Source organism: Oncorhynchus clarkii, chromosome 13, assembly GCF_045791955.1.
Source record: "Oncorhynchus clarkii lewisi isolate Uvic-CL-2024 chromosome 13, UVic_Ocla_1.0, whole genome shotgun sequence".
NCBI lineage: Eukaryota > Metazoa > Chordata > Actinopteri > Salmoniformes > Salmonidae > Oncorhynchus > Oncorhynchus clarkii.
Window position 1 is genome coordinate 26,505,470 of NC_092159.1, and position 16,743 is coordinate 26,522,212.

The 16,743-nt window shown below is 43.3% G+C and overlaps 1 protein-coding gene and 1 non-coding gene across 5 annotated transcripts in view; one reads left to right on the top strand and one right to left on the bottom strand.

Moving 5' to 3' along the window:
- The window catches only part of LOC139424724 (striatin-like), a 94,865-nt gene extending 84,795 nt beyond the window's left edge, over window positions 1-10,070 (top strand). For 2 of the 4 annotated variants that reach the window (XM_071176823.1, XM_071176825.1), the window contains 8 exons: window positions 519-694; window positions 1,143-1,190; window positions 1,495-1,616; window positions 1,980-2,147; window positions 5,233-5,373; window positions 5,840-5,941; window positions 6,113-6,199; window positions 6,473-10,070. In XM_071176823.1, the coding sequence (XP_071032924.1) occupies window positions 519-694; window positions 1,143-1,190; window positions 1,495-1,616; window positions 1,980-2,147; window positions 5,233-5,373; window positions 5,840-5,941; window positions 6,113-6,199; window positions 6,473-6,642 (1,014 nt within the window). In that variant the 3' untranslated portion in view covers window positions 6,643-10,070. The remainder of the gene's footprint in view (window positions 1-518; window positions 695-1,142; window positions 1,191-1,494; window positions 1,617-1,979; window positions 2,148-5,232; window positions 5,374-5,839; window positions 5,942-6,112; window positions 6,200-6,472) is intronic. The other 2 variants (XM_071176824.1, XM_071176827.1) reach the window with 1 other exon arrangement.
- Window positions 10,071-15,691: 5,621 nt separating this feature from the next.
- On the bottom strand, window positions 15,692-15,765 carry trnaa-ugc (transfer RNA alanine (anticodon UGC)). The gene has a single exon. It is a non-coding gene; the product is annotated as a tRNA-Ala (tRNA).
- Window positions 15,766-16,743: the final 978 nt, after the last annotated feature.

The following is a 16,743-nucleotide window of genomic DNA, read 5'->3' on the forward strand; positions in this document are numbered from 1 at the left end:
GGGGTTTACTAAGATTAAATGTCAGGAATTGTGGAAAAACTGGGTTTAAATGTATTTGGCTAAGGTGAATGTAAACTTCGGACTTCAACTGTATTTAGAGGCTTGGTAAAGAGCATAGCACCACTGAACTTGCATAACAAACAGGAACCAACCTTAAGTCAGCTGTGACTACGTAAGTGTCTTTTTGTAAATTGAAATAAATAAGACGAAACTAGTGACTCCTAGCTTGCTATACCTTCTGAAACATTATTGTACAGGACTAAGGCTTGAATACTAATAATAATATTTTTCAGATCTTCTATATTGCTTGCTTGAAAAAGCTAAACAAAAACAATCAAATAACAGCTATATGACAGAGTAGGTTGGGACTGTGATTTTGAGGCTTTCAAGCATCCAACAGATGGAGCGACAATCAAGAGGGAACCACATGGCTTGAGCAGAGGGAGGAGTTTGTCATATGGGGGACAACTGTCTGCAAATCTCCAACTGACATCAATACTCTTTGCCATTTTACTCAGGTGACCAACAGTCAGGATGCGCTGCGGAAGACGTGGAACCCCAAGTTCACGCTGCGGAGCCACTTTGACTCCATCCGGGGCCTGGCCTTCCACCCCGTGGAGCCCGTCCTGGTCACTGCCTCCGAGGACCACACCCTCAAACTGTGGAACCTCCAGAAGACCGCCCCCGCCAAGAAGTAAGAGTTCACATAGGCCTACCCTGCTGTCAGTCAAACACCTGGATCATATTTACTAGACCCCAAACAATTAAAATGTTTGCCTTCATTTAACCAGGTAAGTAATTGAGAACACATTATCTTTTACAATAACGACCTGACCAAGATGAGAGCAATACATAGTAATAAAGAAACTCTCGGTGTGCACTAATGAATATGACCCAGTCAAAGACCATTATGCTTTTAAGCAGGTACTTAAGTAGTGAAAGTGGATAACTTGGTCACTTTCAATGGGGTAAGAGTCATGTGGAATTGTTAAGAGCACTATAGTAAAAAGGCAATCGATAGCTAATGTATGCCTTTTTCTTATACATTTCTGATGGCTGTTATGGGACATTTGGTTTTAGTTTGTGTATGCTCGTTGGATATGTACATCAAAGATAGTTATGTCCCCTGTCTGTCTTCCTAGGTGTGCTGCCCTAGATGTGGAACCCATCTATACTTTCAGGGCCCATCGGTGAGTAATCTTCCCTATCCACTATAACCCAACCTTTTTAATAACTGGACAGCTGGACTGATACTCTTGTAGACATGAATAATTTGTTCTATCAAATGTATTCCATACAAACCATCAAATGTACATATTCACATACTTTGTATCTTTGCATAAGTAAAACGCTACTAAAGTGCAATGAGAAAAATAACAAGTGTTGAATTTTGTAGTAACAGGTATTGCCACTTTCTTCTGTAGGAGTGCAGTGTTTTGTTTTCCCAAAACAAGTTGAAGTTAATAATGAGATGAGTTTTCCTGTCTTCTGTAGGGGTGCTGTGTTGTGTGTGACCATGAGCTCCACAGGGGAGCAGTGCTTCAGTGGGGGGGTGGATGGAACCATTCAGAGCTGGAACACCCCTAACCCCAATATTGACCCCTATGACTCATATGGTATTCCCCCAGTTGCTTTAGCTACACCCCTGATTATTAGTACATCTCTCTTCTTTCTCTTTTTTCATATTCTCTTCATCTCTTCATTTCTTCACTGTTCTCATCACTTTACTCTTCCTCTCTCCACCTCTATTTTCCCTTTCACTACATCGCTCTTCTAACTCTCTATCTGACATTCCTTTAATCCTCCTCTTTCACTCTTTTTTTTCCTGTCTCCACATGATCTTTCGTTCTCTACCATTCCCTCTCTCCTTTTCCCCTCCCTCCTTTTAACTCTCCCCACCTCTTAATTCTCCACCTCTTCCTCTTCATAACTCTCCTTCCTTCTCTCTCTTAACTCTCCCTCTCTCTTTCCTGCAATAGAGCCCTCGGTGCTGCGGGGTGCGCTGCTGGGTCACACTGACTCAGTGTGGGGAGTGGTCTACAGCTCGGCCCACCAGCGCCTGCTCTCCTGCTCCGGGGATGGCACTGTGCGCCTGTGGAACGCTGCCAACACCTCCCCCGCACTCGCCATCTTCAACGAGAAAGGAGGTGAGGTGCCGAACGCAGATCAGATCGACGACATGATCCCCTAATAGACTTACATTGGCTGTCCCACACAAACACTGCACTAAGATCAGTTCATAAAACAGATGCCACATATTTTACTTAATGTTCCACAACGTCTGCTCTAGGATCAGCTTACAAAACACCAAATTCACCCTCTTACACGGACTGTCCCACATAACCACTGCTCTAGGATCAGCTCATAAAATATACAATGACCTAAAATCTGCCCCATAGAGTTACTCCAGGGTTTCCCAAACTGGGGGTCGCGACACCATGATGAAGATGGCACCGGAGGGGATGGCTGCCGTTTTATGGGCTCTTAACCAACCGTGCTATTTAAAAAATATATTTCACATTGTTTGTAACTTATTTTGTACCCAATGTTGCTGCTACCGACTCTTATGACTGGAAAGAGCTTCTGGACATCAGAACAGTGATTACTCACCTTGAACTGGACAAATCATTTTTCTTGAATGAGTCGGACGAGAGGGATTTACTCCAGACACCCGACAAGGCCCTCATCCCCGTCATTCACAGGAGAAAGAGACGGAGATATCGCAGAAGGAGATCGGGGTGCTTTGTAAGGATCCGGCTACGAGTAGCTAATCTGCCTTTGCCATTGGTACTATTGGCCAGATAATAAAGAGGATGAACTACAAGCACGTATATCCTACCAACGGGACATTAAAAACTGTAATATCTTATGTTTCATCGAGTCGTGGCTGAACAATGAAATTAATAACATATAGCTGGGGAGTTATACAGTGTATCGGCAGGATAGAACAGCAGCCTCTGGTAAGACAAGGGGTGGCGGTCTATGTATATTTGTAAACAACAGCTGATGCATGATATCGCAAGGTTTTGCGCGCCTGAGGTAGAGTATCTCATGATAAGGTGTAGACCACACTATCTACCGAGAGAGTTTACATCTATATTCTTTGTAGCTGTCTATTTACCACCACAAACCGATGCTGGCACTAAGACCGCACTCATTGAGCTGCATACGGCCATAAGCAAACAGGAAAATGCTCATTCAGAGGCGGCACTCCTAGTGGCCGGGGACTTTAATGCAGGGAAACTTAAATCCATTTTACCTCATTTCTATCAGCATGTTAAATGTGCAACCAGAGGGGAAAAAACTCTAGACCACCTTTACTCCACACTAAGAGATGTGTACAAAGCTCTCCCTCGCCCTCCAATTGACACATCTGACCATAATTCTATCCTTCTGATTCATGCTTACAAGCAAAAACTAAAGCAGGAAGCACCAGTGACCCGGTCCGTAAGAAAGTGGTCAGATGAAGCAGATGCTAAGCTACAGGACTGTTTTGCTTGCACAGACTGGAATATGTTCCGGGATTCTTCCGATGGCATTGAGGAGTACACCACATCAGTCACTGGCTTCATCAATCAGTGCATAGATGTCGTCGTCCCCACAGTGACTGTACGTACATACCCCAACCAGAAGCCGTAGCTTACAGGCAACATTCGCAATGAGCTAAATGGTAGAGCAGCCACTTTCAAGGAGCAGGACTTTAACCCGGAAGTTTATAAGAACTCCCGCTATGCCTTCCGACGAACTATCAAACAGGCAAAGCGTCAATGCAGGACTAAGATTGAATCATACTACACCAGCTCCGACACTTGTCGGATGTGGCAGGGCTTGCGAAATATTACAGACTACAAACGGAAGCACAGCCGCGAACTGCCCAATGACACGAGCCTACCAGACGAGCTAAATTACTTCTACTCTTGCTTCGAGGAAAGTAACATTGAAACATGCATGAGAGCATCAGCTGTTCTGGATGACTGTGTGATCACGCACACCGTAGCCGATGTAAGTCCTTTAAACAGGTCAGCATTCACAAGGCCGCAGGTCCAGACGGATTTCCAGGACTCCGAGCATGCGCTGACCAACTGGCAAGTGTCTTCACTAACATTTTCAACCTCTCCCTGACTGAGTCTGTAAAACCAACATGTTTCAAGCAGACCACCATAGTCCATGTGCCCAAGAACACTAAGGTAACCTGCCTAAATGACTACCGACCTGTAGCACTCACGTCTGTAGCCATGAAGTGCTTTGAAAGGCTGCTCACATCAACACCATTATCCCTAGACTCACTCCAATTTGCATACCGCCCCAACAGATCCACACAGCCCTTTCACACCTGGACAAAAGGAACATCTATGTGAGAATGCTATTCATTGACTACAGCTCACCGTTCAACACCATAATGCACTTAAAGTTCATCACTAAGCTAAGGACCCTGGGACCATACACCCCCCTCTGCAACTAGATCCTGGACTTCCTGACGGGTCGCCCCCAGGTGGTAAGGGTAGGTAACAACACATCCTCCACGCTGATCCTCAACACCCCAGTGGTGCGTGCTCAGTCCCCTCCTGTACTCCCTGTTCAGTCATGACTGCATGGCCAGGCACGACTCCAACACCATCATTTGCCGAAGACACAACAGTGGTAGGCCTAAATCACCGACAACGATGAGACAGCCTATAGGGAGGTCAGAGACCTTTCTACACAGAAGATCATACAACATTATTGCTTGATGGTCTTCTGAACTTCCCAATACATTTCTGATGCATTTCAGTTACGTCAAACCATACTGTCTTCGTATTGAAATACTGTCAAAAATACTGTGACTGATTTGTAATTAGACTGTCATAGTCCCAATTTTTAAAAGTAAGCATTGGCCATTGATTGCATAACTTTTTTTACATTGTGGGGGTCGCAAAACATTTTTGATGTCAATATGTGGTCGTGGGTCAATAAAGTTTGGGAACCTCTGAGTCAATTCAGAACACTACCTGCCCCAAAAAGAGGTCTGACCTAGGACAGACCAGGTGACCCACAGCCAAACCCTAACCTCTCCACCTCTACCTTTATTGGATTCAGAGGTAAAACTGATCAAGAATTAGCTCCATAAAGAGTTACTCAATGCAAAAGAATGTCTGACCTAGGACTGTGGTCACCACAAGCAAATCCTGCCCCCTGCAGCAGAACCACTGCTCTAGGATCAGCTCATAACCTTTTCAACTCTGTCTGTTTCAGAACTGGGCGTCCCCACGTCAGTGGACCTGGTGTGCAGTGAGTCGGCCCACATGGTGACGTCGTTCAGCACGGGGGAGATCGGACTCTTCAACATGGAGACGCGGCAGCTGATCCTCAAGCTGGACCAGACTGGAGAGCCCGGTAAATTCCGCTGCCATTTCTACACCGTGACTATATGGATTTGTAACTCGAAAGACAGTATTTGAGTGCGATATGCGCTCACTACCTATTTTCTTGTATTCTCCCTGTCAACTCCCTTTACCCCTCTTGTCACAACATAAATGTTTTATTTTTATGCATTAAAAGTCATACTCTTATTTTGTTGGTGTACTCGCTTCAGAAAGCTTCCTTAGCATATTTCTTTGTTTTATTAGCAACAGGGCAGAGCAGCTGGTATATCAGCACAGTCTGCAATATAACCCTAGTACCCACCAATTATATTATAGCTCTGTGGATGTTCAACTCCCTACTTTTGAATAATTTTGTCTTGAGTTATAACTCCCATTTATCATGTTGTTCTGACAAATGACTACATGTAAATGAGAAAGGCTAATCGGCAATGTTCAGTTGAGTTTCCTGTCTTTTCACATCCACCCCGAACACACAGAAGCCCCGTGCAAGATCAACAAGGTGCTGAGTCACCCCACTCTGCCCATCACCATCACGGCCCAGGAGGACCGACACATCCAGTTCTTCGACAACAACACAGGTGAGATAGACAGCGGCCAGTTTGAATCGACATTCCAGCTAGAATGAAAATTAAATGTACACATAGTAAGACAAACACATTTTGTCACAGTATAAAGTGTACTTATAACAGTTGGTATAAATACAACATTGAGGACATTGATTTTGTACTCATTCTGGGTTCCTATTACAGGGAAATGTATTCACTCCATGGTAGCCCACCTGGACGCAGTCACCAGTTTAGCTGTGGATCCCAACGGCTTGTACCTGATGTCTGGCAGTAAGTATTTATCTGGAAACAGAGAAGTACTAGTGTTTTGTTGGTTAGCGTTTCATGTAATTACAGCAATATTGTTCCTTGCATAACTGGAGATACAAACTGACAGTGTGGCAAATATAATATCTGAGTACGGAAACGGAAGCCCCCTTGGATCTTTCTTGTGGAAACTTTCACTAAAAGGCAGTTGTATAATTGTAACATCTCTCTATCTTTCTCTCACTCTACCTCCCTATTTCTTTACATTTTTATTCTCGCCATCCTCCACCGTGTTAGGCCACGACTGCTCCATCCGCCTGTGGAACATGGAGAGCAAGACGTGCATCCAGGAGTTCACAGCGCACCGCAAGAAGTCGGACGAGGCCATCCACGACGTGGCGTTCCACCCCACCAAGTGCTACATCGGCAGCGCCGGGGCCGACGCGCTTGCCAAGGTCTTCGTATGACTGCAAATCCCAATGGCTAACAGCTGCGTCCGGCTCGAAGGACCATAAAAAAGGGGATTAGGTGTGGTGTAACTGAAGGGAGAGATGGAAGTTGGAGCCCAACTCCAAGGCAGTGTGGAAGGAAATGTAGTGAGGTGAATGGGTAACTAGCCACTGGTGTCTGAGTCTCAACCAGTGGCAGTCTAGAGTGAAGGTTAGACACCTGATGGTTTGAAGGCTGAAAGGGGTGAACGTTTTGAGAGAAGGCGGCTACTATCCTTCCACCATATACTTCCTGTCCTACACACACACTCCCCAGCTAACCCGGGCGGGCCTGGGTGCTACAGCCAAACCAGGAGGAGACCAGTGGTCAAAGACCAAGTGGATATCCAGGAAATTCTCAAGACCTGTACTCTCATTTAGAAACATTGCATTTGTTTCCTAACTAACAGAAACACAAGACTCATATTCTGCACCCCCACCCCACCCCAGCCACCCCTAAAGACTGCCTGTGTCTTCAATGTCATCATTTTCAAAGATTTCATGAAAATGTGCCTTTTTTGTCAGTCTTGCAAACAACGTTATTTTACAGTTTGTGTGCAACGTAGGAGATTTTACAGTTTGTGTGCAGTGTAGGAGTGGGCAGGGCGTTCAACAACAAGTTATAATTTATTGTCCAACATAGCACTGGACATTGTCTATTCCATTTGATCCATAAAACTATGTTTGAAAATAATTATTTTAATCGGATGTACACAGCATATGTATGGCTAGTGGTCAATGTCACAGTACTGTTTCAATTATTGAACGAGGGAGTTGGGATCCACAATGCCCTCCAATCCACTGAAATATACAGTAGTGTGCAGAACTGGAGTCCCCCTAAAAAAGAAAAATTGAAAAGAAGTTTAAAGTAACCTGAAAGTCAGTTTGAAGTTGAAGTAAAGGCCAAGAGGCTGCATTTCCTTGGTGTGTGATTTATTATAGCCTTTCTTTTTACATGTCAATGTGGTTTTGTATGTAATCACAACCAATTGGAAATTACTCCATTATTTCATCTCTTAAACAAGTACAAATGTAGCTTTTTAAGTAGTGCCTATTGTCCACATACTTGTTTTGCGTTATCTTGAAAAGCCAACCCCATGAAAATAATTGAATTGTTTAATGAAACTGTGCTAACAAAATTCCTACATATTAGCCCATATAAATCTGTCACCTAAGTGAGAAGCCGTCCTTGTATTCCAGCTTGCTTTGCTTCGGTGTTGAATCAGTGTCCAGATCTGAATTGCCTGTACACAGCCAAAACACTGACTTAACCAGGCCACATCCTTTCTTAAACTTAATTTAGTTTCCAATTAAATTGTAAATGCTTTTATGCTTCAGTTCTCCTAGGTACAAGGAGTGCCTATTTGGTGTTTGGATGTTCCATTCTTTACGTAAATAGGACAGCAACATTGTAATGTACTGTAGCAATATAAGTAGAAGCGTTAACTCTTAACAAGAACTGGCCTGTGACAGTTTGCTAGCAGTAGATCAATTTCTCAAACTTTGTTTCACAATTTAACAGAATTGATTGATCAATTTTGTGGTTTGACCTAATTTGAATACATGCTGCTTTATCATGCATTTATAGTTGAACCAGACAAACTGCACTGAAAATGGTTTGCAGTGAAACAATTATTCATTTGATTGTTTTTTTCATTTGAGCTGTGTATTTATGCCTCTGTGTCATTTAAGCCAAAATAATCAACCAAGTATTGTCTTACAATGACAAGATGCTTCACAGAGAGCCTGCAGATGTGAAGTTTCCTGCAACTGCTAAATTGGCTCTTTCAGCTTATAATGAATGCTAAGTTAGCTCTTTTTCTAATGCTAAGTTAATGCTAATGCCAAGTTAGCTATGACTGCTAAGGTAGATTCTTCATAGATATCCTGCTTGCCACTGTGCTGAGTTAGCCCCTTGGCTCCCATTTTGACTGCAGAACTGAGGTCTCTTAGTACTCAACTGTGTTTAGGCGATATGACCAGCACTGGTCAGAAAGCAGGGTAAATGCTTTATGTAATAACTGTTTGAAAATAGAATTTTGTCTAATTATTTTGAGCAATTACTAGTTTTTTTATTTACTATACATGGTTGGTGAAAAAGGTAAATCCTTGTTAAATACAGGTAGATATTTTTTTAAATAATATTTTCTGTTTTACTTGAACATTTAGGAGTTATTCCTTGGGATTTGTGTACTTTGTTTTTTTTGTAGTGGAATGGTTGGAGATTTGCCGGTCTTATCAAAAGTGATGCCTTTGGTTGTGAGCACTACAAAACAAGACAGATTTAGTCATTTATTCTCCAAGTTGTCTCATCTGCAGTTGAACAGTGAGAGATTAGGATTTCGCTATCTACCAAATGCTTTGGTCTAAAATAAGGACTGTTGAATGACGAGGATGGATCAAAATCTGTGGGGAATTTGGTGTGCTTGCGTTGTACAAAGATCTTTTTTTATTTACTTTGGTGTCAGGTAATTTTAGACAATGTAAGGGAGAGAACAAAAACGTGTACAGTTAAAGTATAAAAAAAATATATTTATTAACACAGTATATTGAGTGGCTAAACATGGTGATGTGAAATGGTGTCAGTATGTATGGTGCCCTTGTCGTGGTAAACGTACAGTAGTCTCATCACAACACTGAGTAGTTGAACAAAAGAGGAGTTGGTATAGGGCCCCCTGCTGCTCACAATGTGGAAGAACCATATTTCAGAAGGTTGGCTCTCATTTCATGTCTTTTAATGGGTATGTCCATGACAGAATAATGAGGGCTGACCATAGGCTAGTGTTTTGTTTGTATGTTTTTGGTCGTAGAGAACAACTTTTAAATACTAGTCTTCTCCAAATCAGTTTGATTGAGCTGTCGTTTTTGAGACGGTGTGTCTATCATGACTGCATACTGTCGTCAATTGGAATAATAATAATAACCAAGCAAACAGTGGTCCTCCAGAACCAGGAGTCGGACAAGAACTAGGATTTGAACAAAGAATTATTGTACTGTGATAGTGTTAAAGCAGAATGCTCTAGTCTAAATAGTGACTCATATATGCGTCAAATTCACTTGTCCATTCTGAGCAGCAGGGGGTGTTGCTTACGAGCAATACAAAGTGAATGAGAAGAGATCACACAAAACAAAGAACCTATTAATAACCAATGGGAAAATAAACAAGTCCTGGGCGAAACCAAGTTTGCCAATTGTAAATCAAAAGTAATTCCCCTTTTAACCTCCAGTTGTATAGAGAATTCTTTTAAGATGTGAATTTGATAAATATGCTAATTGGACTGTACATACAGTACATATAATTATTGTCGTTATAGTTTATTCTTTTTTCATGATGTATTGTATTTTTTCTCAGATGGGAGATTGACAGATTTATCAATAACAACAATAAAGGAATATGTTGTATATCATACTGGTAATGTAGTATTTGTTTCCCACCTGTAGAATAATGCATTTCATTGATTCAACATTATCACACATTTTCCATTCAAGTGTATAGGAAAATATATTTGTATTTGATTAATATTTAATGTACCCCATATTACATATTAATTGTAATCCAATTGCAATGTTTATACCTTGCAAAAGTCCTAACAATATTTTTTTTAACATACAGTATTTTATAAATAAATCTAAGATGTATATTTTTTAAATACATAAACTGGTATGTGCATAAGTATCATTTGTTGACAATGTAGTACTTCTCCCAGTGTGTAAGAGACCACACACACCAGAAGGATGCTCAGCCGAGCGCATTAGGGGCCGTTCCATCAATCAATCAACAGTGCCTGTTTTCTAAGCAAATTAACATGTAGAGTCATTAGAAGATGACCAGAAAATGCTACCTGGTCTGATATTCTGGTCAGAGGCACTCGGCTGACTGTTGTTTTTGTGTGTTCTATTTAAGGGTTCAGTTTTGAGGCTGTGAGTTGAACTCTTAACAGATGTTCTGTACGATATTGGGCACCAGCTTATGGAGGTCATCAAAGTCCTCCATGAAGAACAAGTGCTCCTTGACTGGCTCGCTGGCTATGTCTTCTAGCTGCTCCTGGGAAGCACAAGCAAAACCAATGGAGTAGGCAATTACACCTGTTCACACACACAATACACACACCATATATCAGTTTCTTTCTCCATTCAAGTACTTCCATTCAAATGAATCCATTCTCCGTCAAGGTAGTCCCTGACCTGATTTAAATAGATGAAAGCAATAATGTGGAAAGTGAAACCTTGCTTTCATTCACTCAACCTTAAAAATGAAGGAGAGGTGTATTTTCAAAGTCTTCAAATAGGGCCTCTCTGCCCTGCTACAATTATTTTCCACCCCCCATTGTTCCCTCTCAGCCAATCCCCTCTTGACCCTCCCTCCCCACCTTGCTTACCTAACTGTTGAGTGGCCAGAGCAGGGGACCTGACGTTGTCATATGAACGCCGTCAGTGATAACTACCATGGTCCCCCCGCTCCAGTAGCTTATCCCCAAAATGGTGTCCAACAGCTCCTCCTTTCCACCATATGCCCCAAGGCCTATCTCCAACCTCTGCTCATATGTATACTACACTAACGACACACGTGTGTCCATGGTAGATGTCGAACGTCGACGTAATATTGGTGACAAACTTGAGTAGGGTGTCGAAGTGGGCGGTGCCCATACTGCTGGAGTCATCCAATAGGAGATGAGGTCGTGGGCACTGAGGCAGGTGTGGCCGCTCACCAGGCAAGGTGTGGAACACGCATTCCACTAGGGGCAGCGCGGTGGAGACTAAGGATAACCAACTGACAACGGGCAGGGAGAAGACGCCGGGCCGACACCACCTGAGGATGGGAAAAATACAAAGGAGGATAAAGGAGAACACGGAGGTTGTCAGTTAAAGTGTGTTTAACTGATGTTTGAAATCATAAACTGAAAGATTCCTCATCAAAAATGATGGAAAATTGTGTAGAGATTAATGGAGTGCACAGTTGGATTGGTGAAAGCAATGACACTGTTGCCTTGCTTCATTGACCCAACCCTATAGAGATCAGTGGCAACCTCAAAAAGGTTTAGGAAGTTATAAAAGCATTGGAACAGAGCCTGTGACCCATTTTGACGTCTTACCTTGACCTGAAGGACAGCCTCTGCCATGTCCGGTCTCTCGCAGTCGTCCAGCCACGATTCCCAGGAACGCATTGACACCTGACTCCCAGGCAAGCCTTCCTCCAGGTGTCCCCGATTACCATTGCTGTATGTAAAGTAGCGCTCATTAATGTGGGCCAAGGCCTTGCCTGGGACAACATTGACTTGTTTATTAGGATACGATAAAACTGTTTTTTTATCTACGGGAAAACGAAAATGTGCGTTTCTTATTGAACAAGTCCAGGTAGTCCCTCCCTGTTTCAGGTAGTCCCAGGAACAGTCAATGAGCGAGTATTCTGTTAATATTGGTAATTTATTGGACAACGTGCAATCACTGGAGAATAAACTGGATGATCTCCATTCGAGACTCCTACCGATGGAGCATTAAAAACTGTAATGTCGTATGTTTCCCCCTTAGTCGTGGCTGAACGGCGACAACGGAATATATACATCGGCAGGACAGAACAGCTACGTCTGGTAAAACAAGGGCTGGGGTGTGTGTCTTTGTAAATAACAACTGGTACGCAATGTCTAATATTAAGGAAGTCTTGAGGTATTGCTCGCCTAAGGTAGAGTACCTCATGGTAAGCTGTAAACCACACTATCTACCAAGAGAGTTTTCATCTATACTTTTCGTAGCCGTCTATTTACCACCACAAACCGATGCTGGCACTAAGACCACACTCAATGAGCTGTATAAGTCCAAAAGCAAACAAGAAAATGCACATTTAGAAGTGGCACTCCTAGTGGCATGGAAATTTAATGCAGGAAAAATTCAATCTGTTTTACCTCATTTCTACCAGCCTGTCACGTGCAACCAGAGGGAAACATTTTTTAACCACCTTTACTCTACACACAGAGACACATACAAAGCTCTCCCCCACCCTCCATTTGGCAAATCTGACCATAATTATATTCTCCAGATTCCTGCTTACAAGCAAAAACTAAACCAGAAAGAACAAGTGACTCACTCAATACGGAAGTGGTCAGATGACGAGGATGCTATGCTACAGGACTATTTTGCTAGCGCAGACTGGAGTGTGTTCTGGGATTCATCCAATGATATTGAGTAGTATACCACCTCAGTCACCTGCTTCATCAATAAGTGCACTGAACTAAAGGCTAGAGCTGCCGCTTTCAAGGAGCGGGACACTAATCCAGACACTTATAAGAAATCCCGCTATGTCTTCAGATGAACCATCAAACAGGCAGTGTCAATACAAGACTAAGTTTGAAACCTACTACATCGGCTCCGACGCTCGTCGGATGTGGCAGGTCTTGAAAACTATTACGGACTACAAAGGGAAACCCACCGAGCCTCCCAGTGACACAAGCCTACCAGACAAGCTAAATGCCTTTGATGCTCGCTTTGAGGAAAGCAACACAGAAGCATACATGAGAGCACCAGCTGTTCCGGAAGACTGTGTGATCACACTCTCCGTAGCTGATGTGAGCAAGACCTTTAAACAGGTCAACATTCACAAGGCAGCGCGGCCAGACGAATTACCAGGACGTGTAATCAGAGCATGCGCGGACCAACTGGCAAGTGCCTTCACTGACATTTTTAACCTCTTCCTGACCAAGTCTGTAATACCTACATGTTTCAAGCAGATCACCATAGTCCCTGTGCCCATTAAAGCAAAAATAACCTGCCTAAATCACTACCACCCCGTAGATCTCACGTCGGTAGCCATGAAGTGCTTTGAAAGGCTGGTCATAGCTCACATCAACACCATCATCCTGGAAACCCTAGACCCACTCCAATTCGCATACCGCCCCAACAAATCCACAGATGACGCAATCTCAACGGCACTCCACACTGCCCTTTCCCACCTGGACAAAAGGAAGACCTATTTGAGAATGCTGTTTATTGACTACAGCTCAGCGTTCAACACCATAGTGCCCACAAAGCTTATCACTAAGCTAAGGACCCTGGGACTAAACACCTCCCTCTGCAACTGGATCCTGGACTTCCTGACGGGCCGCCCCAGTTGGCAAGGGTAGGCAACAACACATCTGCCAAGCTAATCCTCAACACGGGAGCCCCTCAGCCCCTCACTCTAACACCAACATTAAGTTTGCTGTTGACACAACAGTGACCGACAACAATGATGCAGCCTATAGAGACGAGGTCAGAGACCTGGAATTGTGGTACCAGGACAACAACCTCTTCCTCAACGTGTGCAAGACACAGGATTTGATCATGAACTACAGGAAAAGGAGGCAGGAACACGCCGCCATTCACATTGACAGAGCTGTAGTGGAGCGGGTCAAGAGTTTCACGTTCCTTAGTGTCCACATCACCAACAATATTTCATGGTCCAAACAAACCAAGAAAGTCGTGAAGAGGGCACGACAACACCTTTTCCCCCTCAGGAGACTGAAAAGATTTGTCATGTGTCCCCAGATCCTCAAACATTGCTACAGCTGCACCCATCGAGAGCGTCCTGACCGGTTGCATAACGGCTTGGTTTGGCAACTGCTGGGCATCCGACTGTAAGGTGCTACAGAGGGTAGTGCGTGTGCAGCCTGGGGCCAAGCTTCCTGCCATCTGGGAACTATATACTAGGCGGTGTCAGAGAAATGCCCAATAAATTGTCAAATACTCCAGTCACCCATAGATTGTTCTCTCTGCTACCACACGGCAAGCAGTACAGGAGCAACAAGTATTTTTGCTCCAATTTTCAATTTAATGCGGCTGCTTATCTTGGAAGGAATCTTAGTTCAGTCATTAGCTAAAACAGCAGGGAGTGTTGGAGAGGCAACAAAAATGTAAACGCAATACTGTGAAGGGATGAGCTTGAAGACAATTCAACTCCCCCGGCTCCCGGCTTGGTGTCACTCATGGATCTTAATGTGTGAATGTGTATTATATGATTTTTATGTAGATCTACAATAGTGTTATGTACATTCCTTTTGATTGTCGTTTTTCAATGTTTTGTTTTCAATATGTTTTTAAGCGATTCTCATGTGTTTTTTTCCCGGTAAGTGCAGATGAAGGAGGCCTCTTTGTTTAGATTAAGGCTGTTATTTAATCGAAGGTTTCTCTGATAAGTCAACCATCTCTGTTTCACAAAGTAAACAACGTTTGGAGGATTACACAAATCTTACAAGGCATTCCTGCAAGAAACATATGGTGTCTAATCCCTGGAAAGTCATCCCACCCAAACCATACTATTTATGTTGTTGTTTTTCTAAATTGCAATGAGTGTCAACCTTGCCAGCCTGCCATCCTGTTGCACACAAGGAAAATATGCCTTTCAGCTTTATCAAGGTTATCTTCGATCATTTTTATGCATGTATTGTTGTCTCTGCCTGGAGCAGCTTTATATATTTTAATTGACAAATAAGTCATTTAAAATCCTGTATGTGGCAACTCACCCACATTGGAGTGACCCCCTTTTTGGATGATACGCTCTATAGCGCCTTTACATTTTTTAAATTTGTATTTATTTAACCTTTATTTAACCTTTTAACTAAGTCAGTTAAGAACAGATTCTTATTTACAATAACGGCCTACACCGGCCAAACCCGGACGCTGCTGGGCCAATTGTGCGCCACCCTATGGGACTCCCAATCACAGCCAGTTGTGATGCAGTCTGGATTCAAACCAGGGTGTCTGTAGTGACACCTCAAGCACTGAGATGCAGTGCCTTAGACCGCTGCGTCACTCGGGAGCCCGATTGAAGATCCCTGGGGTTGAGATGTGCCTTCAGTCCAAACTGACACTGGGGAAAACACACCTGTACTGTATTTGAACCGAGCTAATAACGCCTACCTATAATAATGAATCAATTAAAATACTGTGTCTTACATTGCACGATGGCTGAGTAGGTTAGACCATGGTGCTGGCAACACCAGGATGTTATTGAAAAAAATGGATCACTGTCAGTGTTGACATTTACATTTTTCATACTGGTCCCCCGTGGGAATCAAACCCACAACCCTGGCGTTGCAAGCGCCATGCTCTACCAACTGAGCCACACAGGACTACAGATGGGTAAGTTACTTTGTTTACATGAACGCATGTCCTAATGACCACGTCAACCAATATCTTGTTCTTACATTTCTCTTGTTCTCTTCTAGTAGAGGGGAAAAGGGAGGCAGCGCAGTAGGTCTGGTGGTGACAACAAAAGATCATTTATCTCTCCCCCCCTCTCTCCATCATTATCCATCACTACATCTGTCAAAAATGTCTCTCTCTCACAGGATGTTCATTAAACATGACGGTGAAGGAGGAGGCCCGGAGTGTGTCCCAAATGGCACCCTATTCCCTGTGTAGTGCTCTACTTTTGACCAGGGCCCATATGGGTCTGTTTGAAGTCTGTTTGACAGCCCTAAGGGGAGTAGTGCTGTGGTGATTACGAGAAGTTTGTAGACTACATGGGAGCACCTCACCTTAGTCCATTTTCGGTTAGCTTTGACACGTTGACACCCAATCAAAGCCTAGGAGATGGATGAGTGGCCTAGTGTGCTTCCCAAAAGGCACCCTATTCACTACGTAGTGCACTACTTTTGACCAGGGCACATAGGGCTCTGGTCAAAAGCAGTGCACTAACGTTATGTAAAGAATAAGGTGCCATTTGGGATGCATTAGTAGTGCCTGTCTGTCAGCTGCAAACCAGCACTACCTCTTTTAGTCTTTCTTCTGCCCCATCTTATTCTGTTATTTTCCTGTCCTCCTTTCTCCAACCACTTTAGCAATCCCCCCTCTTGCCCTCTATCCCAGTATTTTGTCCAATTCCTTTTTCTTCCCTCTTTTTCTTCTCCTTTCTGCCCATCAGGCTCCATTTCTCTCTCTTATACCTCATAAAGGTAATAGGTTTATACTGTACTTATAACAGTGGCTAGTCAGATATATCCATTTAGAGTTCAAAATACTGTTTGTAATCAGCCCAGTGGGTGGGGGGACAAAGAATATTTTGAGATACTTAACATTTCTCTCCCGATTTTCCTGTATAGATGCCAC